The 25,601-nt window shown below is 46.7% G+C and overlaps 1 protein-coding gene across 1 annotated transcript; it reads right to left on the bottom strand.

Moving 5' to 3' along the window:
* Positions 1 to 1,056: 1,056 nt before the first annotated feature.
* On the bottom strand, positions 1,057 to 23,694 carry selenol (selenoprotein L). Its single transcript, XM_038800606.1, has 9 exons — positions 23,525 to 23,694; positions 22,597 to 22,675; positions 21,393 to 21,446; positions 20,637 to 20,682; positions 19,105 to 19,229; positions 12,680 to 12,791; positions 6,969 to 7,091; positions 3,665 to 3,802; positions 1,057 to 1,900 (listed from the first exon to the last, which is right to left on the bottom strand). Exons 1-6 carry the CDS (start codon positions 23,622 to 23,624, stop codon positions 12,722 to 12,724), a joined length of 474 nt encoding a protein of 157 aa, XP_038656534.1. The 5' UTR covers positions 23,625 to 23,694; the 3' UTR covers positions 1,057 to 1,900; positions 3,665 to 3,802; positions 6,969 to 7,091; positions 12,680 to 12,721.
* Positions 23,695 to 25,601: the final 1,907 nt, after the last annotated feature.

Genomic DNA, 25,601 nt, shown 5'->3' with positions numbered 1-25,601 from the left:
AATCGTGCCCATTGCCTGAGGTATGGTGACCCCTTGGGTGAAATCATCACCAGTCAGCTCTCTTCTCAAAAGGGGAGAGCGGCCTATGGTCCTGAGGGATCGTGGTGACTTGCACTTCACGACATGTATCGCTTCCAAAATTGCTCTCAGAATTTTACTGTCCCTACCTGTCTTCCAACTTTACTGTCTCTTGATCTCCTTATCTGTATCAAATGTTTCGAGATGGATTGATGTATCTTGGCTCCTGGAAACGCTGGCTGAGGAAAGTGATCCAAGGTGGCTATAGAGAGGAATTCCCTTGTGAAATCGACACTGGAGCAGTAAAGATCATAGAATTTACAGTAACTTCATTGCAGTGTCAATGTAAGCCTACTTGTGACAATTAAAGATTATTATTACAGAAATAGGCCCAACCGATCAATAAATTGGTGTTTATGCTTCACACAAGCCTCCTTCCACCCCTTTCATCTCATTGTGGCAGATTATTCTACTTCTCCTTTCTCCGTCATGTGCACACCTAGCTTCCCCTCGAATGCATCTATCCTCAACTCCTTCGAGATCCATATTCTCATCTCTCAGGTTAGAAAAGTTTCTTCTGAATTCCTTATTGGATTCATTTTTAAAAAATTTAGTGTATCCAATTAATTTTTTTCCAATTAAGGGACAATTTAGCATGGCCAATCTTTAGGTTGTGGGGGTGAAACCCACGCAAACACAGGGAGAATGTGCAAACTCCACATAGACAGTGACCCAGAGCCGGATTGAACTTGGGACCTCGGCGCCGTGAGGCAACAGTGCTAACCCACTGCGCCACCGTGCTGCCCCTTATTGGATTCATTAGTGACCATCATTTATTTATGGCCCCTAGTTTCAGATTCATAAGAGGCTATCTCTGATAGATGTAATCCTCGTGATTTAAACTATCGGTGCCAAAATAGCAGTGTTGCAATCCAGTGAACTGACAGAGCTTTATGCCAAAGAGCCGAGAGAGAGAGAGAGACTAACCTTTTCACAAGTAGCAAGGAGTATGGAACAAAACTCACACAGACAAAGAGAACGGTTTTCACTTTATGAACAAGTATTTATTGATTAACTTCAAAATTTTGCGGGACAGAAAATTACAGAAAATACAACTTTTGGCTTTCTGCAGCATTGTGAATCCACTGTCCACACAAAGTCAGTTTGCATTCAACTTTTATTCATAGCATATTGTTTCAATGCCGGGTTATCATTCACAGACAGTACAACTCAAAGTTGACAGTTCATGTTTTAAGGAGAAGTGCTTGCCTGTTTTGCAATGACATCAGGCAGTACCGTTCAGGCACCCTGAGTGATAGCACTACCTTCATACACACAAAACGGGCAAGGATTTGACTCCCTTGTAACAGCAGCAGCCAGGGGCTGTGCACCACAGATCATGGCAAACAGGTGACTCCCAACCCTTCCCCACCCAGGTCGATATTCCTCCCAGCGTGGCGAAGAAATTCTGCCATTGCAATTGTGTGGAACAACTCAGATCACGTTCTGTTCACGATCTTCTCCTGGGTATGTGAAGACTCAACTACCTCCCCCTCCCCACCCCGCCACTCATTTACTGCCAAAGAAGAACCACTGAAGAACATACAACCCTTGCTGCTTTAAGTTAGTCAACCTACCGCTAACTATTTGTCAGTTATTTTGTCTTCTTGGGTGAATTAGTTTCGCAAAGAGCAGGAATGTAGAATTAGTCATTCCTCGTGAAACCTCTCTCTCCAGCTAAAGATTTTCTTGCAGTTGCGGGAGAGCAGTGTTACTGCATGGCGAGCAGTATTTCTGGTACATCAGGCCTGTCAGTAGGGTTGCTGCTGGGATGAAAGAAGATCACGGTCCCCTGCTGATCCAAGCCAAAGTCACCACCAAGCTGTCGGGGAAGAAAAATAAATAATGAAACCCCCATCGTACCTTGTTTACGAGCAGCTTGGGAGAGACTTAGTGAAGTGAAGCCCTTCCTGTCAGCCTCACACAGAAGCAAGCACAGGTCAGAATGGAAGTTCTGATGGAAGGTCATCGACCTTTGTTTTCCTCCCTCCACTGATCATGCCTGCATTTCTCATTTTATTTCAGAAAAGATTTCCATAGTGCTGCATCGTCAGAGGTGCCAAAACAGAGATTCCCCTCCTCCCACCCATCTACCTGCTGAGATGGATGGGGAAGATCCCACGGCATTATTCGAAGAACAGCAGGAGAGTTTTGCCCTATTGCCCTGGACAACATTTATCCTTACTCAACATCACAGAAGAACATACAAGCACGTCTTTTGGGACTTGTGGGAGGAAACCGGAACACCCGGACGAAACCCACGCAGACACGGGGAGATTTGCAAACTCCACACGTGACACAAAGCAGGAATGGAACCCAGGTCCCTGACACTGTGAGGCAACAGTGCTAACCACTGTGCCGCCCCATCTATCTGGGCTTCATCAATTTGAGATTTGTGGGAGCTTGCAATACACAAATTGGCTGCTGAGTTTCCTACATTTCAACAGTCTCTACGCTTCAAAGATACTTAATTGACTGTAAAGCGATTTAAGATGTCTGCTAATGGTCAAAAGTGGTAAATAATAGCTACATCTACCATTTTAGCAGCTTTCATAACCTCAAGATGTCCCAAAGCACCTTATGGGCCATGAATACTCTGGACGTCTAGTCAAATGATCGTAAATCTGGTTGCCAACACTTCTGTTAATGGGAGCAGCTTCTCCTTATTTACTCTATAAAAACCCTCTCAGAGTTTTGAAACTCCATAATCTATATCTCTCTAAACCTTAGCTGCATATAATTTTTGTACATGGTGAGAAATTCAGTTAAAAGACCAAAGAGATAAAATTGCACTGAAATTCACTATTATGTTAGGTAATATGGATATTTGTTGGATTACAGAACATTTTTTAAAGTAAGTGAAATGTTTTTTATGTTAAAAGAAAACTTGCATTTAGATAGCACCTTTCACCACAGGGCATCCCAAAGCCCTTTGTAACCAACTAAGTCATTTTTGAAGTGTACCCACCCATTGCAATGCAGGAAATGCTAGTTAATTTGCACACAGCCCATCCCACAAACAGCACTATGATAGTCACCAGATGATTGATCTCTTTTAATGATGTTGGCTATGGGGTACATATAGGCCAGAGCACTGGGGAGAAGACGACGCACTTGATTTACAAATACTGTCACAGGATCTTGTCATCTGAGAGCCTCAGCTGAACATCATATCAAAAAGATGGCACCTCCGACTATGCAGCACCCACTCAGTACTGCACTGGATTTGTCAATGTTGACTTTGTGTTTAAGTGTCTGGAGTGGGATTTGAACCCACAACTTTCTGGCACTGGCGAGTGTGCTACCAATCGATGGCAAGGCTGACACTTACATTTATAGCTCCCGGCAATTTGCATGTTCTCCTCATTCAATATTACATTTTTGATTATAGTTGACCACATGGAACAGTGGAACAGCAAAGGAAGGAAAAACAGACAGCAATATTTTGGCAAACGGCTAGAGTCTGTGGTGTCATTCTGCAAATACCTGTTCAGATGTAGGAGGTGCCCAATATTGAGGAAAAATGAGGCAGACATCTGACTATTATAACCTTGACTTGATTGTTTAACAGGTGACACTAACTGACCTGGTGAGGATCATCCTGAATGTTTTCCATTTTCTTTGGCATGGAACGACTGCTGATTATTTGCTCAGCATAATAGGAAAGTACACTGACATCCCAGACCTTTCCAATGGATGCTCCCAAACCAAACGCATGGTACAACTGCAAAAGAGACAGGTGAGATTCAAGTGTTACTAAAACCCTGCAGGGCACAATGGTGTAGATGTTTGATCCACATCCTTGCTGATTTACCTTGGCTCACAGTCTATCTTTTTATAAAATAAATTTAGAGTACCCGAATATTTTTGTTCCAATTAAGGGGCAATCTAACTTGGCCAAATCACCTAACCTGCACATCTTTGGCTTGTGGGGGTGAAACCCACACAGATATGGGGAGAATGTACAAACTCCACACAGACAGTGACCCAGGGCCGGGATTGAACCTGGGTCCTCAGCGCCGTAGGCAGCAGTGCTAACCACTGCACCACAATGCTGCCCGCCGGCTTACAGTCTATCAATGCTTCAACATTTATTTTTCAAATCCCCCCATGGTCTTGCCCTCTCCGTATACCTGGAACCTCCCTTAGCCAGCTCCCCCTCCCCCCTGGGCTATCTGTACTCCTCCACCTTTTGCCTTGGGTACCCTCAATTTTCATCACTCCTCTTAAAAAGGGGGAAAATTAAGATAAAATAAAACACAAAGTAAAACGGAGTTGATTAGAGGCAAAAGTCTGGAGCGATGATGTGAAGCAAAGTTGTCTATCAATGGAAAACAAGTATTTTACAAATGTGACTGGAGAAAACAATGGGGCTAAAGAGGTGGTAACTTCAAAGTGGAAAGATAAGGAAATGGACATGTACCTGTCAAAAGCCAACTCCACATTGTTTATAATATTAAGGGGAAGGAAACAGTATAACTGTAGAACCCTAAATAGAGAGAGAGAGAGAGAGAGAGAGAGAGAGAGAGAGACACTAACTAAAGAAAGTAGAAAGAAAGCTAACATTGGAACTGCATCATAGTCTCATGAAAGAAGCAGACATTTTTTGGCTTTGCTGAATCTGAAGACTATTACCCAGACGTGGCTACCTTAACCTGCTTATGTTAGTTACTTAATGGATTTAGCTCAGAAAAATTACATAAAATTAGGGCAGCATGTGGCGCAGTGGTTAGCACTGGGACTACGGCACCGAGGGCCCGGTTCGAATCCCGGCCCTGGGTCACTGACCGTGTGGAGTTTGTACATTCTCCCCGTGTTTGCGTGGGTTTCGTCCCCCACAACCCAAAGATGTGCAGGGTAGGTGGATTGGCCACACTAAATTACCCCTTAATTGGAAAAAATGAATTGGGTACTCGATATATTTTTTTTTAAGTTACCTTTCTGTGTTTTGGGACACCCTCGCATTTAATATCCGCTCACGTGGATCGTAACACTCTACCAATGGCAGCTGTGCCTTCAGTCGTTTAGGTCCTTAGCTCTGGAATTCCCTCGGGAAACCACTCTGTCTCTCTCCTGTTTTAAGAAGGTCATTCCAACCTACTTAAAACCAAACCTTCTCTCACTGTCTTAATATTATGTTCTCGGTGTGAAATTTTGTTCAAAACTTGCGATTACATTGAAGACGTTGTATAAATAGAAATTGTTGCTGTTATATTCTTCACTATCTGGCAGAATAAAAATCAGAAACCACAGCTCTTTCTTCCAATCCTTAAACACAGCACCTAGTGAAGGAGTGTTGGAAGGCAGAGTTCCGTAGTTCCTATTCTGATAGAATCATGCAGCACAGAAGGAAGCTGGAGGACCTGTGTCTCTATCCAGTTAGTTCCACCCCCCCCGCTTGCTCACCGTAGCTCTGCAACTCCCTTTTGAAAGTTGCAACTGAATCTGTTTCCACCGCTCTTTGAGGCAGGGAATTCCAGATAACAACTATTTTATTTTTTCTCATTAAGGACCAATTTAGCGTGGCCAATCCACCTACCTTCAAATCTTTTGGGTTGTGGGGGCGAAACCCACGCAAACACGGGGAGAATGTGCAAACTCCACACAGACAGTGACCCAGAGGCGGGATCGAACCTGGGACCTCAGCGCCGTGAGGCAGCAGGGCTAACCACTGCACCACCGTGCTGCCCCGAAGCAAACCTGATCTAAAGAGTTTCCTCTTTCTCACAGCTCAGCGGAGGAGAGTGAAAGGGAAGTAGACATAGACAGGGAAGAGAAATAGAAATGTTAAACAAGAGGAGCGATGAGATGAAAATCTGCAAAACAGGCAGCATACAGAGTGGAAAGGTGAAGTATTAAATTCAGGGAAAGAGATTTGGGTCCCCGAGGGGGAAACAGAACTGCTGCAAACTTCCAGCCTCATTTCACAGAAATCACAGAATCCCTACAGTGCAGCAGGAGGCCATTCGGCCCATCAAGTCTGCACCGATCCTCCAAAAGAGCACTCTATTTAGGCCCACTCCCCAGCCCACCCACCCCAGTACCTGACCTGCATGTCCTGGATACTAAGGTGCAATTTTAGCATGGCCAATCCACCTAACCACATCTTTGGACTGTGGGAAGAAACCGGAGCACCCGGGAGGAAACCCACGCACATGCAGGGAGAATGTGCAGACTCCGCACAGACAATGACCCAAGGCCGGAATTGTATCCAGGTCCCTGGCATTGTGAGAGAGCAGTGCTAACCACTGTGCCACCCACAAGGGCACCGTTTCAAACAGCCCGTATCCTTGAGAAAATTATCTCAAAAACATACCTCGATTTGATTAGTACCAGACACAAAGTTAACACAGGGTCAAAGTACATAGAGATTTCAATTGAGAGAGGATCAGACAGAACTCATCACTAATAGATTATTAAGGTACTCGCCAGAGATGAGGGATTACAGTTCCGTGGAGAGACAGGAGATTGTTCTCCTTAGAGCATAGTGAGGAGAGCTAATAAGAGGGGATTTGATAGTGTTGATAGGTCAGAAACTGTTTCCACCGGCAGGGAGTCAGAAACCAGACGACACAGTTGTAAGATCATTGGCTAAAGAACCGGATCCGAAATGCAGAATCTGAAAGGGTGTTTGAAGCTGACTCAATAATAACTTTCAAAAGGGTACAGAATTGGTCAGAGCTATGGGAAAGAGCAGGGAGAGTGGACTATACCCAGAACAATACTTTCCACTGTACCTCGGTACACATAACAATAAATCAAACCAAAGAGCCAGTATCAGTACAATGGACCGAACGGCCTCCTTGAATACAGTTTGATTCTATCCTATCACCATAGGGATCGCAATCTTTACTTTGTAAATCACTGAAAGCACTTAAAATGTGAAGCACCTGGCGATTGGGATCCAACAACATGTCGTAGGTACACTTGGTCTCCTGAAGCCACTGGGCAGCCCCTTCACGGCAGCCAAACGAGATCACCAGAACCTTCAGCGGAACAGCATCCAGACGGCTCTGTGCCAAACACAACAAAACCAACAATTATCAGGGCTTCCCATTCAGTAACAGTGTGCCTTTATATAACGATAACAGAGAATTCTGGAGAAACTCAGCAGGTCTGGCACCCCCCCACCCCGCATTGTATCAACCTAATCCCGTCCAAAACCCCTCAACCGTGGACAGGCCCAAAACACATGAACATGTTTCGCCAGCCTCCCGCACGCCTCCCACATGCCATCATGTGGGCCCTGCATACCACTTAAAACTGGATGAGATTTAACCTTTCACACGAACGAGGACGGAGGCATTAACCCTCCGCAAAGCCTCACTCCATACTCCAGCCCCCCCACCCAGCTCCTCCTTCCACTTATGCATAATCGCCCCCACTAACCTGCAGATACCTTCGGCAACTGATATGTCCCCTCCAGGTCTGTAAATGTCTCCCCAACAAATAAATCCCTAAAAGCACAAAGATCGGGAACAAAAACTTCAGCAAACCCGTCACCTTTACCGTACGGACCCGACCAGCCAACGGCAATGGAAGCAAATTCCACCTCTTAAAGTCTGCCCTCATCCAACTTATGCAGCTGGGCTCAACTCTGCACTACTAGTATCCCAATATAACAAAACCTTGCCCCTACCAGCCGAAAAGGCAGCTCTCCCAAACTATTCCCCTGCCATGAGCATTAATTGGGAATATCTTACTTTTCCCTACAAGTTGAGCTTGTACCCTGAAAGGAGACCAATCTCCCCCAAAATTCCCATGATCCTATCAAAGCTCCCAACCTGGTCCAAAATATACAACAGATCATCCACATATAAAGAAACTTGGTGCCCACACTCACCGAATACTCCAATCCAAAATCCCCACCAACAGTCCCTTGTCCAGGACAATGAAATCAATCCGGGAGTACACTCGGTGGACGTGCCTGAAGTATGAAAACTTCCTTTCCCTCGGCCTCTTTAACCGCCACATGCCCTTCCCATGTGCTCCATAAAATCCAATAGCTCCTTTGCCATGGCTGACACCTTCAGGGACCTAGAACACAACCGGTCCAATGTATGGTCTAGCACCGTATTAAATCCGCCCCCATAATCAGCCAGTGCTTATCCAGGTTTGGCACCTATGCCAAGACCCACCTCAAAAACTCTACATCGTTCCAATTTGGGGCATACACATTCACCAACACTACAGGCACAACCTCCCACTCACCATCACAAATCTACCTCCCCCGGTTCTATCACTATACTCCCCGCCTCAAACACCAACCTCTTATTGATCAACACCACTCTCGTCTTCATATCCAACCCCAAATGGAATGCCTGCCCCCGCCCCCCCCCCCTCCCCCCCCCCCCCAATCCTTCATCTCATCTCATCTTCAAATGCATCTCGTGAAGAAACATAACATTTGCCTTCAAATTCCTTTAGTGTGCTAAAACGCAAGACCTCTTAATCGGCCCATTTAATCCCCAAACATTCCTGTAATCAACCGGGTTGGGGGACTCCCCCTCCCCTCCCCAATCAGCCATAACCCTCTCTTTAACCAGCTCCCCCAGGCCGACACAGACCACTGGAGCCTTCCCAAGATGTCCACCGTCATCCCCTCCATAACCAACTGCGCCATTCTAACTCCGCCCACTTCAGCATTCCCTCCTCCCCCAACCCCATCCCCCTACCCCCAGAAAGAAAGAAACAGAAAACCCACACTCTCCACGGAGTGACCCCACGCTTCACTCCTGTTAACTAGTCTACCTGCTGGCTTAGTGGCCCCCACTCGAGGCAATTGTCCCCCCCCCCCTCTGCCAGCTGCAATTCCCCAGAAGCAGTCGAACACACTTATCCAATCCATGCCCTAAACACAGTAAATTCAACAATCCGCCCAACATACACATCCACATTCCCTGTACTGGCATCTCCAAAGTTCAATGTCCAAACAAGTCCCCCAGTCCATGGTCTCTCATAAATTTACTTGCCTCCACTGGCATTTAAAAATAGAGTTCCTGATTCTGGTGTGTGACCCACAGGCAAGTCGGAAAGAGCACCCCGAACTTCACTCCTTTCTTGAAGAGGGCCAATTTGCCCCTATTGAACCCAGCCTGCCACTTGGCCAACTCTGCACCCAGGTTCTGGTAGATACACACCATATTTCCTTCCCAGGTACATTCTCTCGTCGCCTTTGCCCACCGCAGAATCTTCTCCTTTTCCAGAAAACGATACTACCGCACCACCTCGGCTGCTCACCCGCCTTCGGCTTCCATCTCCAAGCCCTGTGTGCCCGATCCACTTTGGGAGGTTGGTGAAAGACCCCCCTCCCCCATAAACGTCGAACATGCTCATGCATACATAAAATAATAATAATAATAATCGCTTATTGTAACAAGTAGGCTTTAATGAAGTTACTGTGAAAAGTCCCTAGTCGCCACATTCCACGCCTGTTCGGGGAGGCCTGTACTTTGAGGTCTGCTTTCCACCAATCCCTTCAGGCAGCCCCACAATCCAGATTCTGCCTCTGACAGCAATTCTCCAGGTCCTCCACCTACTCCCTCAGCCGCTTCTGGTCCTCCACCAGGAGCACTATCTCTGCTTCCAACAAGGCCAGTCATAGAACATAGAACATAGAACAGTACAGCACAGAACAGGCCCTTCGGCCCTCAATGTTGTGCCGAGCCATGATCACCCTACTCAAACCCACGTATCCACCCTATACCCGTAACCCAACAACCCCCCCCCCTTAACCTTACTTTTAATAGGACACTACGGGCAATTTAGCATGGCCAATCCACCTAACCCGCACATCTTTGGACTGTGGGAGGAAACCGGAGCACCCGGAGGAAACCCACGCACACAGGGGGAGGACGTGCAGACTCCACACAGACAGTGACCCAGCCGGGAATCGAACCTGGGACCCTGGAGCTGTGAAGCATTTATGCTAACCACCATGCTACCGTGCTGCCCCTAATCAGTCAGTCCTCATGATCCACCACCAACTCTTCCATCTTCTGGAGCACCAAACTCTGAGCCTCCAGCCTTAGCTCCACTCTCTCCACATCCGCCCTGATCGGCTCCAACACCTTCGACAGGTCCTCCATGGTCTCTTGCCTCTGCTGCTGGAACTTGGCATTCAGAAATTCCACCAATTGCTCAGTAGACCACTGGGCCGGGAATAACACCCCAGAGCTCTACGCCATCTTTCCCTCTGACGTACTTAGAGAGTCCTCCCGGCCAGACTGCTGGCCCTTGATCGTTGTACTCCTAGTCTGATAAGCCATAAACAGGCCCTACCGGAGAATTTCTGTCTATCACCGATCGTGCACTTTGTGCCAGCAAACATCCCCTATATCAGGTGAAAAGTATCAAACAATTCCACCTCAAGCAGGAGCCACCAAATATGTGACCACTCACTCTATGGCAGCCACCGGACATTCCAGACTTGAAACGTTAACTCTGTTTCCTCTCCTACAGATGCTGGCAGACCTGCTGAGTTTTTCCAGCATTCTCTCTGTTCTTGTTTCAGATTCCAGCGTCCACAGTATATTGCTTTTTTTGTATTTACATAGCTCTTAAGGAAGATGGAGGGGTGGTAAAGTATAGGTGGGTTTAGGTCCTACGTAGCAAAAAGGCAGGATCACCAATGGTGGAGCGATGGAAATCGGTCACTCAACTGTTGTGGGCCCCTAGTCCTATAACACCTCAATATTAAAATCCCTATCCTTAATATTATTATAGAAAAGAAAGGCTGCATGTGGCCTCTCGTTTGATAGCTCAGCTGGTAGCGCGGAGGACTGTAGATGAGTAAAACTGACATTCTTGGGTCGCTGGTTCAATACCGGCTCAAAGGAAGCCTCCCTTCCATTTGGGCAGCACGGTAGCATTGTGGATAGCACAATTGCTTCACAGCTCCAGGGTCCCAGGTTCAATTCCGGCTTGGATCACTGTCTGTGTGGAGTCTGCACATCCTCCCCTTGTGTGCGTGGGTTTCCTCCGGGTGCTCCGGTTTCCTCCCACAGTCCAAAGATGTGCAGGTTAGGTGGATTGGACATGATAAATTGCCCTTAGTGTCCAAAATTTCCCTTAGTGTTGGGTGGGGTTACTGGGTTATGGGGATAGGGTGGAGGTGTTGACCTTGGGTAGGGTGCTCTTTCCAGGAGCCGGTACAGACTCGATGGGCCAAATGGCCTCCTTCTGCACTGTAAATTCTATGATAATCTATGATTTTCAAATCCCTTCATTGCCTCACCCCTCTCAGCCCCAGAAATCCCTTCCAGATTTCCAGGCGTCCTCTAATTCGGACCTCTTGCACATCCTCACATGGGACAGCCATGGCTCAGTGAGTGGCGCACTTGCCTCTGAATCACAAGGTTCTGGGTTCAAGTCCTACTCCTGGTCTTGAGCACAAAAATCAAGGCTGATGCTTCACTGCAGTATTAAGAGTGCATCGTACTTGACTTTTGGATTAAACATTAAACTGAGGCCCCCATCTGCCTTTCGGATGGATGTGAAAAATATCCAATGGCATTATTTCAAAGAAAAGGGAATTTGTTCCCCCAGTGTTATCGCTCAATCAACATCACAAAAGAAAGATGATCCGGTCATTACTGCTGTCAGTAGGATTTTGCCAAGCGCAGGCTAGCTGCTGAATTTCCTATAACAGTGACTATACATCAAATTGCATAATATAGTGCCTTTGAGATAGATGCCCAGTGATCATGAAAAACGCACTATAAATGCAAGTCATTCTTTTTTTAAAACTTTTATCCCAGATTGTAATTGCTTCACCATTGGTGGTCGTGCCTGAGGCTGCCAGGTCTGAAGTGCTGGAATTGCCTCCCTTGTGTCTCTTTCCAACACTTTCTTGCCCTTTAAGGCGCTCATAAAACCTAGCCCTTTGACCAAGCCTTCGGTCACCTGTCCTATTTCCTTATGTGGCTCGGTGTCAAATTTTGGCTGATACCAAGGTGCCGTACAAATGCAAGTTGATGTTTGCTTCTAACCCTGTACACTGCTCCATACAGGTGAATCATTCGGTGTCTTTTGTTTCTTATGCCATCTAATCAAGACTGAACATTAAATATGTTGCACAATATTCACATGTCGCAGGGAACCACGAGGGGAAACAGCGGTTTTAATTGCAAAGTGCTCCCATTAAATTCTCAACCTCGAAGTTGAAAATGAATGTGGGTTTTCAGATACCAGTCGAGTAGATGAAATCTTCTATTAGCAGCTTGTTCTAAAGAATAAAACTGGAGCTTGGATACTGCCTCAGTTCATGCATTTAACAATCACGGTGTCCACAATTTCTCCAAACACCTTAAGTATTGGCCAACATCAATTGGAGGGGATGAGGTATAGGAGGTAACTAAACATTACTCGGTGCTCATATTTAATCTAAAATAAGAAAGAGAAAATGCGAGAAAAACTCATCAGGTCCAGCTGTGTCTGCGGAGAGAAAAGAGTGTTTTCCAGTCCAACCTGATTCTTCATCAGAACTGTTCACCTCTGCCCGAAATAGCCAGCGCTCTTATCAATTGTTTGTATTATTCGCCTCATTTGAAACAATTTCCCACTTTAAATGTGGACACGCTGAAGGGGACGAGGACTGTACCTGATTCTTCTGAAGCTGCACCAGGTGATCTCGTCACGGCAATCAGGCAAAATGCCTCAGCAAGACCAGCAGCAGCTTCTCCTGATGGAGGAACTCCTCGAGTCGAACCTCTCTAAAATGGAAACCAAAATGAGAAGACAGATCTTTATCCTGCTCCCTTTCATCTGTTAAACACGGAGCTCCAACTTACTGCCCTCGCTGTACAAGGAAGAGCTTCCAATTCTAAAAGCACTGGGTTTCAATGGCAATTGGGGGATTATAGAGATGGACCAACAAAAGAGAACTGCTGGGAAAGTTGGGGAATGAAGAGCTGGAACTCAATAGAGAGATGGGCATGAAGAAATGATTTTATTTTGAGAGTTAAGGTCTGAAATTACGTACTTTAGTGTGAGCATTGGATGATGAAGAGATGGGTTTCAATGGGACATAGACACATAGAAAAAGTAGGAATAAAAGGAGGCCATTCGCCCCATCAAGCCTGCTCCCCCATTCATTTATGATCATGGCTGATTATCCAACTCAATATCCTAATCCCATTTCCCCCCCATATCCTTTGAACCCCTTCGCCCTGTGCTATATCTAACTGCTTCTTGAAACCATACAATGTTTTGGACTCAACTACGTCCTGTGGTAACGAATTCCACAGGCCGACCACTCTCTGGGTAAAGAAATATCTTCTCATCTCTGTCCTCAATGGTCTACCCCGTATCCTCAGACTGTGCCCCATGGTTCTGGACATACCCACCATCGGGAACATCCATCCTGCATCTACCCTGTCCAGTCCGGTTAGAATTTTATAGGTTTCCACGAGATCCCCCTTCATTCTTCTGAACTCCAGTGAATACAATCCTAATCGATTCAATCTCTCCTCATACGTCATTCCTGCCATCCCAGGAATCAGTCTGGTAAACATTTGCTGCACTCCCTCTATAGCTAGAACATCCTTCCTCAGATAAGGAGACCAAAACTGCACACAATATTCTAGGTGTGGCATCACCAAGATCCTGTATAACTGCAGCAAGGTTTTTTAGGAGAAATTGAGGGAAGGATTACTACGTTCATATGGGGAGGGAAGGTGGCCAGAGTTAGAAAGGTGCTGCTACAGAGGGGAAGGCAGGCAGGAGGTTTGGGTTTTCCGAACCTGATGTATTACTACTGGGCGGTGATGGTGGTGAAGGTGCGGAGTTGGGTCAGAGGGGTTGATTCCCAGTGGCTCAGAATGGTGGAGAGTTTGTACAGGTCGGGATTGAAAGCACTAGCAACAGCGCCACTCCCGATGGCCCCGGGGAAATACTCAGGGAGTCCGGTAATAATAGCTTCATTGAGAATTTGGAGGCAGTTTCGGGTTGGGGCAGGGTCAAGGGAAATGCCGATTTGGGGGAACCACAGATTTGAGCCAGGGAAGTCGGATGGAAATTTTCGGAATTGGGAGGATTAAGGGGAAAAAGGGGATTAAGACACCAAAAGACGGGCAGCACGGTGGCGCAGTGGCACGGTGGCGCAGTGGTTAGCACTGCTGCCTCACAGCGCCGAGGTCTCAGGTTTGATCCCGGCTTTGGGTCACTGAGCGTGTGGAGTTTTCAGATTCTCCCAGTGTTTGTGTGGGTTTCGCCCCCACAACCCAAAGATGTGCAGGGTAGGTGGATTGGCAATGCTAAATTGCCCTTTAATTGGAAAAAATTAATTAGGTACTCTAAATTTAAAAACAAAAGACACTAAAAGATTTGTTAGGTGGCGGTTTGCAGGATTGAGGGAGCTGGAAGCGAAGTATGGGCTGGAGCAGGGGGAAATATTTAGATTCATGCAGGTTCGAGATTTTGCTAGAAAGGAGATACAGAGCTTCCCGGTGGAGCCGGCTTCCACATTGCTGGAGGAGGTGCTGACAACGGGGGAACTGGAGAAGGGGGTAGTGTCGGCGGTTTACGGAGCTATTTTGGAAGAGGAGAAAGCACCACTGGAAGGGATCAAAGCAAAGTGGGAGGAACAGTTGGGAGAGGATATGGAGGAGGGGTTCTGGGGTGAGGTGCCCCAGAGAGTGAATGCCTCCACCTCGTGCACGAGGTTGGGGCTGATACAGTTGAAGGTGGTATACAGAGCACACCTCACGAGGGCGAGGATGAGCTGATTCTTTGAAGGAGTAGAAGATGTGTGTGAACATTGCGGGGCGGGGCCCCGCTAATCACGTTCATATGTTTTGGTCCTGTCCAAAGCTTGGGGAGTACTGGAAGGAGGTTTTTAGGGTAATTTCAAAAGCGGTGCACATGAAACTGGACCCGGGCCCCCGGGAGGCCATATTCGGGGTGTCGGACCAGCCAGGGTTTGAAACGGGTGCGGAGGCAGATGTTGTAGCCTTCGCTTCGTTGATCGCCCGAAGGCGGATCCTGTTGGGATGGAGAGCAGCCTCTCCACCCTGTCCCCTGGGACAGCGGGGGGACCTGTTGGAATACTTGACTCTTGAGAAGGTTAAGTTTGAACTGATGGGAAGGATGGAGGGGTTCTACAATTCATGGGCATTATTCATTATGCACTTTCAAGAACTGGATAACATCGAACATTAGTTGGGGCGGGTAAGTGGGAGGGTTGGGGGGTTGGGGGAGGGGGGCTGGGTATGTTAATGGCGACTATGGGTGATCACTAATTCCTTTTTGTCATTTGTTTGTGTGAACATGCGGGCTAATGTTTGGGGTTTGGTGGGAGGATGGGATCATTGTTATTGATATGGGGATTGACATATCTGTTACTGATTATTGTTTATTGTTGGTGGGTGTAAATTTTGGAAAAAATGTGAAAAAGGAGAATAAAAAGTTTTTTTTTATAAACTCAATTTTCTTATCTACCCCCTTACCATTTCAGTCCCTTGAGGAACTATAGAACTCAGCCTTAAAAATATTAATTCACCCTGTCTCCACTGCTTTCTGGGTAACAGAATTCCAGAGAGTCTCCACCCTGTGAGAGAAAATATTCTCTTCATCTCTATTTTAAAGGGGAAACCTCTTATTTTTAAACTGTGTCCCTAGTTCTAGTCTCCCCCACAAGAGGAAACATCCTCTCAGTATGCACCCTGTCAAGTCCTCTCAGGGTCTTCTATGTTTCAATAAGATCCCCCCCTCATTCTTCTAAACTCTAATGGGTATAGGCCCAATCTTTCCACATAGGATAGCCTCTTAATTCTAGAAATCAGTCGAGTGAACCTTCTCTGAACTGCTTCTAATGCAAATATATCCTTTCTTAAATAAGGAAACCAAAACTGTACACAGCAATATAACTGCAGCAAAATATCCCAATTTTTATATTCCATTCCCTTGCCTTCCCCAATCATTTGCTGTAGCTGCATATTAACCTTTAGTGATTCATGTAGCAGGACACCCAGATCCCTCTGTGCCTCAGAGTTCTACAATCCTTCCCCATTTAAATACATTCTGGGGGTTACCATTGACCAAAAACTGAACTGGACCAGCCATATAAATACCATGTCTACAAAAGCAGGTCGGAGGTTGGGAAATCTGCAGAGAGTAACTCACTGACTCCCCAAAGTCTGTCCATCTACAAGGCACAAGTCAGGAATGTGTTGGAATACTCTCCACTTGCCTGGGTGAGTACAGCTCCAACAACACTCAAGAAGCTTGAAACCATCCAGGACAAAGCAGCCCACTTGATCGGCATCCCATTCACCACCTTCAGGAGCTGGTTTAGCACAGGGCTAAATCGCTGGCTTTTAAAGCAGACCAAGGCAGGCCATCAGCACGGTTCGATTCCCGTACAACCTCCCCGAACAGGCGCCGGAATGTGGCGACTAGGGGCTTTTCACAGTAACTTCTTTTGAAGCCTACTTGTGACAATAAGCGATTTTAATTTTCATTCATTTCAACATTCATACTCTCCACCACCGACATACAAGGTGCACTGCACCAACTCACCAAGCAACTCACAGAACCTTCCAAGCCAGGGTGCGGCGTGGAAACAGTTAGAAGTGGCGTCCTGTATAGACACTAGCTTGGGGGCACTGGTGACAGCACCATTGCTGCTTCCGCCGATGCGACATGCCACGAGCCCGGTGGTGGCAGCGACACTGAGGATTTGGGGGCAGTGGAGACGGCATAGGGGGGGAGGTAGGGGCCTCAGTTTGGACCCCGATACGGAACAACCACAGGTTTGTTCCAGGTAAGATAGATGGTGGGTTCCTAAGCTGGCATAGGGCGGGAATCAAAAGGATGGGACCTTTGCCAGTCTGAGGGCGCTGGAGGAGAAATTTGGGTTCCCCCCAGGGAATACCTTCAGGTACAAGCAGGTTTGGGCGTTCGTGTAGGTGGGGGAATTCCCACGGCTGCCTGCTCGGAGGATATAGGACAGGGTGGACTTGGGCGGGTGGGTTGGGGATGGCAAGATATCGGAAATATACCAGGAGCTGCAGGTGGCGGAGGAGATCTCGGTGGAAGAGCTGAAGGGCAAGTGGGAGGAGGAGCTGGGCGAGGAGCTGGATGAGGGCCCGTGGGCTGCTGCCCTGGGCAGGGTCAATTCCTCCTCATCTTGCGCCAGGCTTAGCCTGATTCAGTTTAAAGTGGTGCATCGGGCGCATATGCCAGGGGTGGAGGACAGGTGTGTGAGGTGTTCGGGGAGCCCAGCAAACCATGTCCATATGTTCTGGGCATGCCCGGCACTTACGGAATTTTGGAGAGGCTTTGCAAAGGCTATGTCCAAGGTCTTGGACACTCGGGTAAAACCGAGCTGGGGGATAGCGATATTTGGGGTACCGGACGTTCCGGAAGTGCAGGAGTCGAAAGAGGCCAGAGTTCTGGCCTTTGCCCCCTTGGTAGCCCGGAGAAGGCTCTTGTTAATGTGGAGGGACGCGAATCCCCCAAGCATGGAGGCTTGGGTCAGTGACATGGCGGGGTTTCTCAGGTTGGAGAAGATAAAGTTTGCCTTGCGAGGATCTCTGCAAGGGTTCTCCAGGCGGTGGCAACCGTTCCTTGACTTTCTCGCGGAATGATAGGTGGAGGTCAGCAGCAGCAACAACCTGGGGTGGGGTGGGGGAGGGGGGGAATGGGCGGGTTGTTTTTACGTTATTTGTTACGGGCAGATGCCCCATTTTGTTTTGTTTGTTAATTTTTAGCTGAATAGAAGGTTAAGCGGTTTTTGTTGATATATTGCTTTGTTCTCTTTGCATTATTTTCTTTTTTGTGGTGTTTTGTAAAAATTATTGAAAAATTCGGAATAAAAACATTTTAAAAAGCCTGCAACCTCTACTACCTCGAAGGACAAAGGCAGCAGATCCCTCGGAACACCATCTCCAAGCCACTCACCATCCTAATTTGGAAATATATCGCTGGTCCTTCACTGTAGCTGGGTTCAAATCCTGCAACTAACAGCACTGTGGCTGTACCCACACTATCTGGACTGCAGCGGTTCAGGAAGGCAGTTGACCACCACCTTCTCAAGGGCAATTACAGATGGGCAATAAATTCTGGCCTAGCCAGCAGCACCCACATCCCTTGAACGAGTTACAAAAAAAATGCTTTTTCATTACTCCTGCCATTGTGGAGAAGTTCACATTTTCCCACATTATACTCCATCTGCCAGATCTTTGCCCTCTCAGTTAACCTATCTATATCCATTGTCAGACTCTTTATGTCTTCTTCACAGCTTATTTTCCTAGCATCGATTCATCATCAAATTCAGCAAAGAAAAATTTGGTCCTGTCATTCTTTATTATAGATTATAAATGGGTGGCACAGGCGGCACAGTGGTTAGCATTGCTGCCTACGGCGCTGAGGACCCGGGTTCGAATCCCGGCCCTGGGTCACGGTTCGTGTGGAGTTTGTACATTCTCCCCGTGTCTGCGTGGGTTTCGCCCCCACAACCCAAAAAGGTGGATTGGCCACGCTAAATTGCCCCTTAATTGGAAAAAATAATTGGGTTAATTGGAAAAAAAATAATTGGAAAATAATTGGAAAAAAAAGAATTACATCCCAAGGGCAGCACAGTGGTTAGCACTGCTACCTCATGGCGCTGAGGACCCGTGTTCAATCCCGGCCCCGGTTCACTGGCTGTATGGAGTTTGCACATTCTCCCGTGTCTGCGTAGGTCTCACCCCCACAATCCAAAGATGTGCAGGCTGGGTGGATTGGCCACGCTAAATTGCCCCTTAATTGGAAAAATATGAATTGGATACTCAAAATTTATTAACATCACCTGATCTGTACCTCAGCAGTGTGTTTGTGCGGGCTTTAGTTCCCCATCTTGTATTGTATGAGCAACATCTCCTGAATAAAATGTCTGCACATGTTATACATGGGACTTTCAAAAGCAGGGGAATTATTAAAGGGATCATTTAATTGTTAATTGGTGAGATTTCTTGCAATGTATCTGGAGATGATTTTCCCAGGATATTTTTCTATGGTGTTCCCAGACTTAGTACAAGCACTTACTTTTCACTTCGTACATCAGTGAATGTCATGTGTCCAGGAACTTGCTTTCCCATACTCAGTTGGGCCTGGAAACAGTCGGTCTTTAATCTGGCATCCACATCACTAAGGAAGCTGTTCCACTCCAACTAAGATTACAAAGACATGATAGGTACCAGTTAGTGTGACAGGAGTTACTGAATGGAAAATCAGTGCATTCCTCCACCCCAAGCCCAGCTCACAAATATTTTGTGAGAAATGGTTATAAGGGGCAGCACGGTGGTGCAGTGTTTAGCATTGCTGCCTCAGCGCCGTGAGGTCCCAGGTTCGATCCCGGCCTTGGGTCACTGTCCGTGTGGAGTTTGCACATTCTCCCCGTGTTTGCGTGGGATTCGCCCCCACGACCCAAAGATGTGCAGGGTAGGTGGATTGGACACGCTAAATTGCCCCTTAATTGGAAAAAATGAATTGGGTTCTCTAAATTAAAAAAAAAAAGAAATGGTAATAAGGGGCAGCATGTGGCGCAGTGGTTAGCACTGGGACTGCGGCGCTGAGGATCCGGGTTCGAATCCCAGCCCTGGGTTACTGTCCGTGTGGAGTTTGCACATTCTCCCCATGTCTGCGTGGGTCCGAAAGTAACTGGTTATCTGAGGATACACCCCCACCCCTTGACCCTTGATACAGAGTCAGGCTGCATTTACACTGTAACACAGCAAGGGCAGTGCGAAGCAATAAAGACACACTTTGCACCCAAAACCACTCCAGCTATAATGTGAATCTATTGTCAGAGATTAGTTGGGAACACATAGTTGGGAGGCAAAACTCTGGGGATGAAAAAGGAATTTTTAATCTAAACAGCTGTTATGAAATTGAGGGGATCAGATACAATGCTGCTTATGGAGGCCAGGTTATAGTAAGTTGGACGTTACTCATTGAAGGCAACCTTATTGGTACATATAGGATTTTCAGGGGGATTTTCAGGGGGCTTGACAGGGCTGAATGTTTTCTCATAGGAGAGACTAGAATCGGAGGGTATAATCTCAATGTAAGGGGTCTCCCATTTAAGAGAGAGATGAGGAGGAATTTCTTCTCTCAGAGATAGTGAATCTGTGGAATTCTTTACAGCAGAGAGCTAAAGATGCCGGGTCATTAAGTATGTTCAAGGCTGAGATAGACAGATTTTCAAACAGTAAGGGAATCAAGGGTTGTGGAGATAAGGTGAGAGAGTGGGTCGGGGAATATCATAACTGATGTCATGATCTGATTGAATGGCGGAGCAGACTCGATGAGCCAAATAGCCTACTTCTGCTCCCACGTCTTACCATCTTATGTTACTCTCCACTGGAGTCAACACCAAAGGGGTACAAATTCAGCATTTCACCGTATCCCACAAAATTCCAATTTGATGGGTTTGAAAAAATTGCCTATGATGTTGCAAAATAAATCTGGTGAGGTGATTAAATGGAAGAGATGGCAATGCATCAAAGATTACCTCAACAGTCTGTGTGTGTGTGTGTGTATATGTATAGGTCAATATACAGCTTAAAATCTATTACCTCAAACTGCATCAAATCTTCCACCTCATCCTGGACAGAAGTAGAGCTGTCATATATAAAATAAATATATAGTTGGTGCCCAATATATTATTATATTTAAGATACATAAATGGAGCTTTACCCTCCACCCCCATCCTTCACGCTGCATGACTTGCATTCCTGGCTATGGAAGATTAAATAGTGATCTAATTAAGGTGTTCAAGATGATTAAAGATGGTGACAGTGTAGATAGAGAGAAATTATTTCCTCTTGTAGGAGGGACCAGAGCAAGGGGACATAAATTTTGAAATCAGAGCCAGGCAGGGCAGCACGGTGACACAGTGGTTAGCACTGCTGCCTCACAACACTGAGGACCTGGGTTCGATCCCGGCCCCGGGTCACTGCCCGTGTGGAGTTTGCACATTCTCCCCCTGTTTGCGTGGGTCTCACCCCCACAACCCAAAGATGTTCAGGGTAGGTGAATTGGCCATGCTAAAATTGCCCCTTAATTGAAATAAAAACTATTGGGTACTCTAAATTTTAAAAAAAAGCAAAAAATAAATCAGAGCTAGGCTCAGGAGTTGGTGTCAGGGAGCACTCATTCAAACAAAAGGTAGTAGAAATCTGGAAATAGGTCACAAACTAAAGTTGAGATTAGAGTTGAGATACAGATCAACCGTAATCTAATTGCATGTCGGAACAAGCTCGAAGGACTAAATAGCCTCCACTCGTATACAAGCAATGCAAATTTCAAACCGACATCTCCCCTATACTCACTGGTAAAATGCCTTCCACAAGTCTTCGGCATCACTTCTCTTCTGCACATGCAAACTTTAGTGAGGGGGAAAAAAAATCATCCTTCAATTAGCTTCAAAAGAAAAATATCCACAGGTTTGATTTTTTTGTTGTTATTAAATGTTAAGATTTTTAACTTGTTCCTGATTGTTTCCCCTTGATTCCATTTTGTACTTTATTCAGCATGATGGTGATGCTGAAGTATGTCTCATGTTCGACCTGAAACATTAACTCTATTTTCTCTCCCCACAGATGCTGCCTGACCTTACAAATGTTTCCAACATTTGTATTTGTAACTGACATGTAGGCATGGCTTAACATGACGATGATAGCACACTGTTTGTAGCTCAGTCCTGGTAGCACTCTTGCCTTGGAATCAGATTATGGGTTCAAGTCCCTCTATGGGGTTGGGTGGGGGAGGGATCAGTTTAGCTCACTTGACTAGACAGCTGGATTGTGATGCAGAGCAAGGCCAGCATCTTGGGTTCAATTCCTGTACCGACTGAGGTTATTCATAAAGGCCTGCCTTCTCAATCTTGCCCCAAGTGTGATGATCCTCAGATTAAATCACCACCAGTCAGCTCTCCCCCTCAAAGGGGAAAGCAGCCCGTGGTCATCTGGGACTATGGCGACTTCACTTTACAGGGATTTCAGCATATAATCCTCAGGCTAACACTGCTAGAGCAGGAGCTCTGCACTGTCACATGGCACAGCTTTTATTCCCATGCCACTATTTTGGAGCACAGTAAGAAGTCTTACAACACCAGGTTAAAGTCCAACAGGTTTGTTTCAAACACGAGCTTTCGGAGCACGGCTCCTTCTTCACCTGAAGAAGGAGCCGTGCTCCGAAAGCTCGTGTTTGAAACAAACCTGTTGGACTTTAACCTGGTGTTGTAAGACTTCTTACTGTGCTCACCCCAGTCCAACGCCGGCATCTCCACATCATGACTATTTTGGAGAGCAGGGAACTTCTTCTAGGCATTCTGGCAAATATTTATCCTTCATTCATCCAATCTTGCTTTTTCCTATATTACAACACTGACTACACTCCAAAAGTATGTAATTGACTGCTTAGCATTTCGGGGCATCCTGGAGTCACACAAATGAAAATACAAGTTATTTCTTTATTTTGCTAAGCGTATATAAAAATCACCACACATATAAAGGAAGTGCTTCCATGTCTTACCTGTTGAGAAATTTTACATATAGGGGAATCATTCCAGCCAGCTGACCTATCTTCTGAGAAACAAACTCTTGTAACAACTCTGGAAGAGAGAGCACATGGGGCATGGAATTGGCTACATTTAGAATGACATGGGAAACTGGAAATAGGTTGAGTGGGATTTGGAATATGCACAGTTGGCATATGGCACAACTAGACAGGCAAGGAAATATACCCAGACTGTCTCCAATCAAGTTGATCCAAAATCATAGAAGTAGTAAAGGCTTAATCTTTTTAAAATAAATTTGGAGCACTCAATTAATTTTTCCAATTAAGGGGCAATTTAGCGTGGCCAATCCACCTACCCTGCACATCTTTGGGTTGTGGGGGCGAAACCCACGCAGACACGGGGGGAATGTGCAAACTCCACACGGACAGTGACCCAGAGCCGGAATCAAAATTGGGACCTCGGCGCCATGAGGCAGCAGGGCTAACCACTGCGCCACCATGCTGCCCTAAACTTAATCTTAAGTGAAATTGGCAGAAATGGAATAATTGATGTGGGCATCAGCCCAACCTGCAGCCCCCGCGGGGTCCACATGGGCACTTCAATTCTCCTTTCTTCAGTACCACAAAGCACTTGGCACCATAGATAGAGGGGGGGGGGGGGGGGGGGGGGGGGGGGGGGGGGGGGGGAGAGGTTGGCACCTCAGGGCTCTCCACCTTTTAATGTTGTATCCTGCCTTTCTCCCTCCCCCGAATTTCTAGATTATTGATGGTCATGGTGAGAAGAAGAGAGCTTGGTGCTGAGCCAGGAGGAAGGGGCAGGGCCTTGGGATGGAGGTGACTCCATCTCTGCCATGCGTCCCGTAAATGTGGCGGTGAACCACACACTGCAGCTGAACCCGCCCTCCTCGACGGTCTGTCCCCTTTAACCGGCCGGGAGCCGCACCTCCGCTGCTGGCCGCCCTCGCCGCTTCCAGGATCACCCTGCCGGCACCCGACAGCTCCCCCAGGGCCTTCAGCAGCTCCGCTTCCCCCGGGCCGGCCATCAATGGCGCTGCCTGAGGCCGCACTTCCGCACGGCCTGTGGGGAGGGGAGGAACATTCAATGTGGCCAATGCAGAAGCCGGGTCCTCAAACTCGGAGAGACCTACTTTTGGGAAAAGCAAAAATAACCCGAGGGTAACCGAGACTAAGCAGAATAACAGCTGAAATCTTCTGGTGTTTACAAAAAAAAATTTTAAGCCGCAGTCCAGCCAAGAAAAACATTTTTTTTTTAGATAAACATCAAGATAAGTAATACAAATTACATCATAAGAGAAAGAAATTAGAGGAGAGGAAAAGTGTTTTTTTTTGCAATTTAGAGTACCCAATTCATTTTTCCAATTAAGGGGCAATTTAGCATGGCGTCTGCATCACCGCCTCTCAGTGGCCCGGGGTGAGATCCCGCCTGTCAATGATCCCGGTGGCAGGATCAATGTAGGCCCTCAGTTGGTTGGTGGGTTCGTGTCGCCCGCCGCATTCAGTGTGGTGGAGAATTTGGGACCGGAAGGCGACTGTCTGAAGGCCGTCAGCCGCCCAGTGTCGGGAGCAGAGGGTGCACATGAGGCTCTCTGCAGTTGGGTGCAGGGGCCACTCGTGCCTGACACTGTGTCGTCCCTCACCCCCTCTGGGGAACTCCAGGAATCTGGCACATCATAGTTGAAGGTTCTTTTATTTTTCTGCCTCTGTAGATAGTTCAGGCGGTGACCTATTGGGCTCCCCTCCACCAACTCCCCCCCCCCCCCCCCCCCCCCTTTCCCCACCACACCCTTCCTTTACCGTCTGTTTGTATAGGGGTGAGGGCATCTGGTCTCACCAGCGCAAAGTTTAGTGCTTGTACCGTTTGTTTTTTGTACAACTATGTTGTGAACTGTTTTAATAATCAGAGTATCCCCCTCCCTGTACATTGGTACTGAGGAGAGGGTACCCTGTTTCTCCAACACAAAATTAGTGTTTGTACTGTTTGGTCTTATATATATTTTGTACTGTTTTAATAAAAAGATATGGCCAATCCACCACCCCTGCACACCTTTGGGTTGTGAGGGTGAGACCCACGCAGAGACGGGGAAAATGTGCAAACTCCACATGGACAGTGACCCAGGGCCGGGATCAAACCCGGGTCTTCGGTGCCATGAGGCTGCGGTGCTAACCACTGCGCCACCGTGCTGCCCTAAGGGGCGGAAAAGTTAAAGAAAGTACAACAAGTTAAGAACAGGTCACTGTGATGTTGGAAAAAAGCGCTGCTTTGGAACCATTCGAGATGAATGCAGAATCACTCATTTCTTTTGAAGAGAGATTCCAATACCTTGCTGCAAACTGGATACCGGATTAAATTGAAATACCAACTTTCTTGAGTGTAATAGGGTGGAAAACCTTCACCCTATTGCAAAGTCGTGTCCATCCTGCAAAGCCTGGTATAATAATTTACTTGGAATTAACAAAGACCCTTGAAAAACTCTTCTAGCTCAAACCATTAGTTATAACAGATATTCAAATTTCATCGATGTTGTCAAGAAGAGGGTGAAAATATTCCACAATTTGTAGCCATACTATGGAAACTGGCAAAGAATTGAGAGTTAGGATCGACCCTTGAGGTCACGCTGTGAGATAGACGTGAGCGGGTTGAGAAATTAGACAATCCAGAGATGACTGCTAACAGAAAGCTCTCTAACACTCAAACTTGCTTTTAAAATAGCAGCTGTGGGCTGAAGGAGGTTATAGAGATAGGGAGGGTGAAACAATGGAAGGATTTGAAAATAAGGATGACAATTTTAACACTGAACCATTGCCAGGTCAAGGCCTCATATAAGTCAGCAAGCATTGGGCTTGGTGCAAGCTATGATATGAGCAACAGAGTTTTGGATGAGCTTAAGATTGTTTAAGGTAGTAGATTGGAGGCCAGCAGACCATTAGAATAGTCAAGTTTAGAGATAACAAAGCCAAGAGTGAGGGCTTCAGCAGCAGGTCAGATGAGGCAGGGCATA

Source organism: Scyliorhinus canicula, chromosome 6 (assembly GCF_902713615.1).
Source record: "Scyliorhinus canicula chromosome 6, sScyCan1.1, whole genome shotgun sequence".
Classification (NCBI taxonomy): Eukaryota; Metazoa; Chordata; class Chondrichthyes; order Carcharhiniformes; family Scyliorhinidae; genus Scyliorhinus; species Scyliorhinus canicula.
This window is presented reverse-complemented; position numbering and strand designations above follow the sequence as displayed.

Excerpts from the sequence above, each read along its gene's own strand:
- selenol (XM_038800606.1), bottom strand. The coding sequence starts at position 23,624 with ATGGCCGGCCCGGGGGAAGCGGAGCTGCTGAAGGCCCTGGGGGAGCTG. Across the intron at positions 22,676-23,524 it reads GAGGGCGGCCAGCAGCGGAG|AGTTGTTACAAGAGTTTGTT; the intron begins GTGCGGCTCCCG and ends TCTCTCTTCCAG. Across the intron at positions 21,447-22,596 it reads TATGTAAAATTTCTCAACAG|TTTGCATGTGCAGAAGAGAA; the intron begins GTAAGACATGGA and ends CCCTCACTAAAG.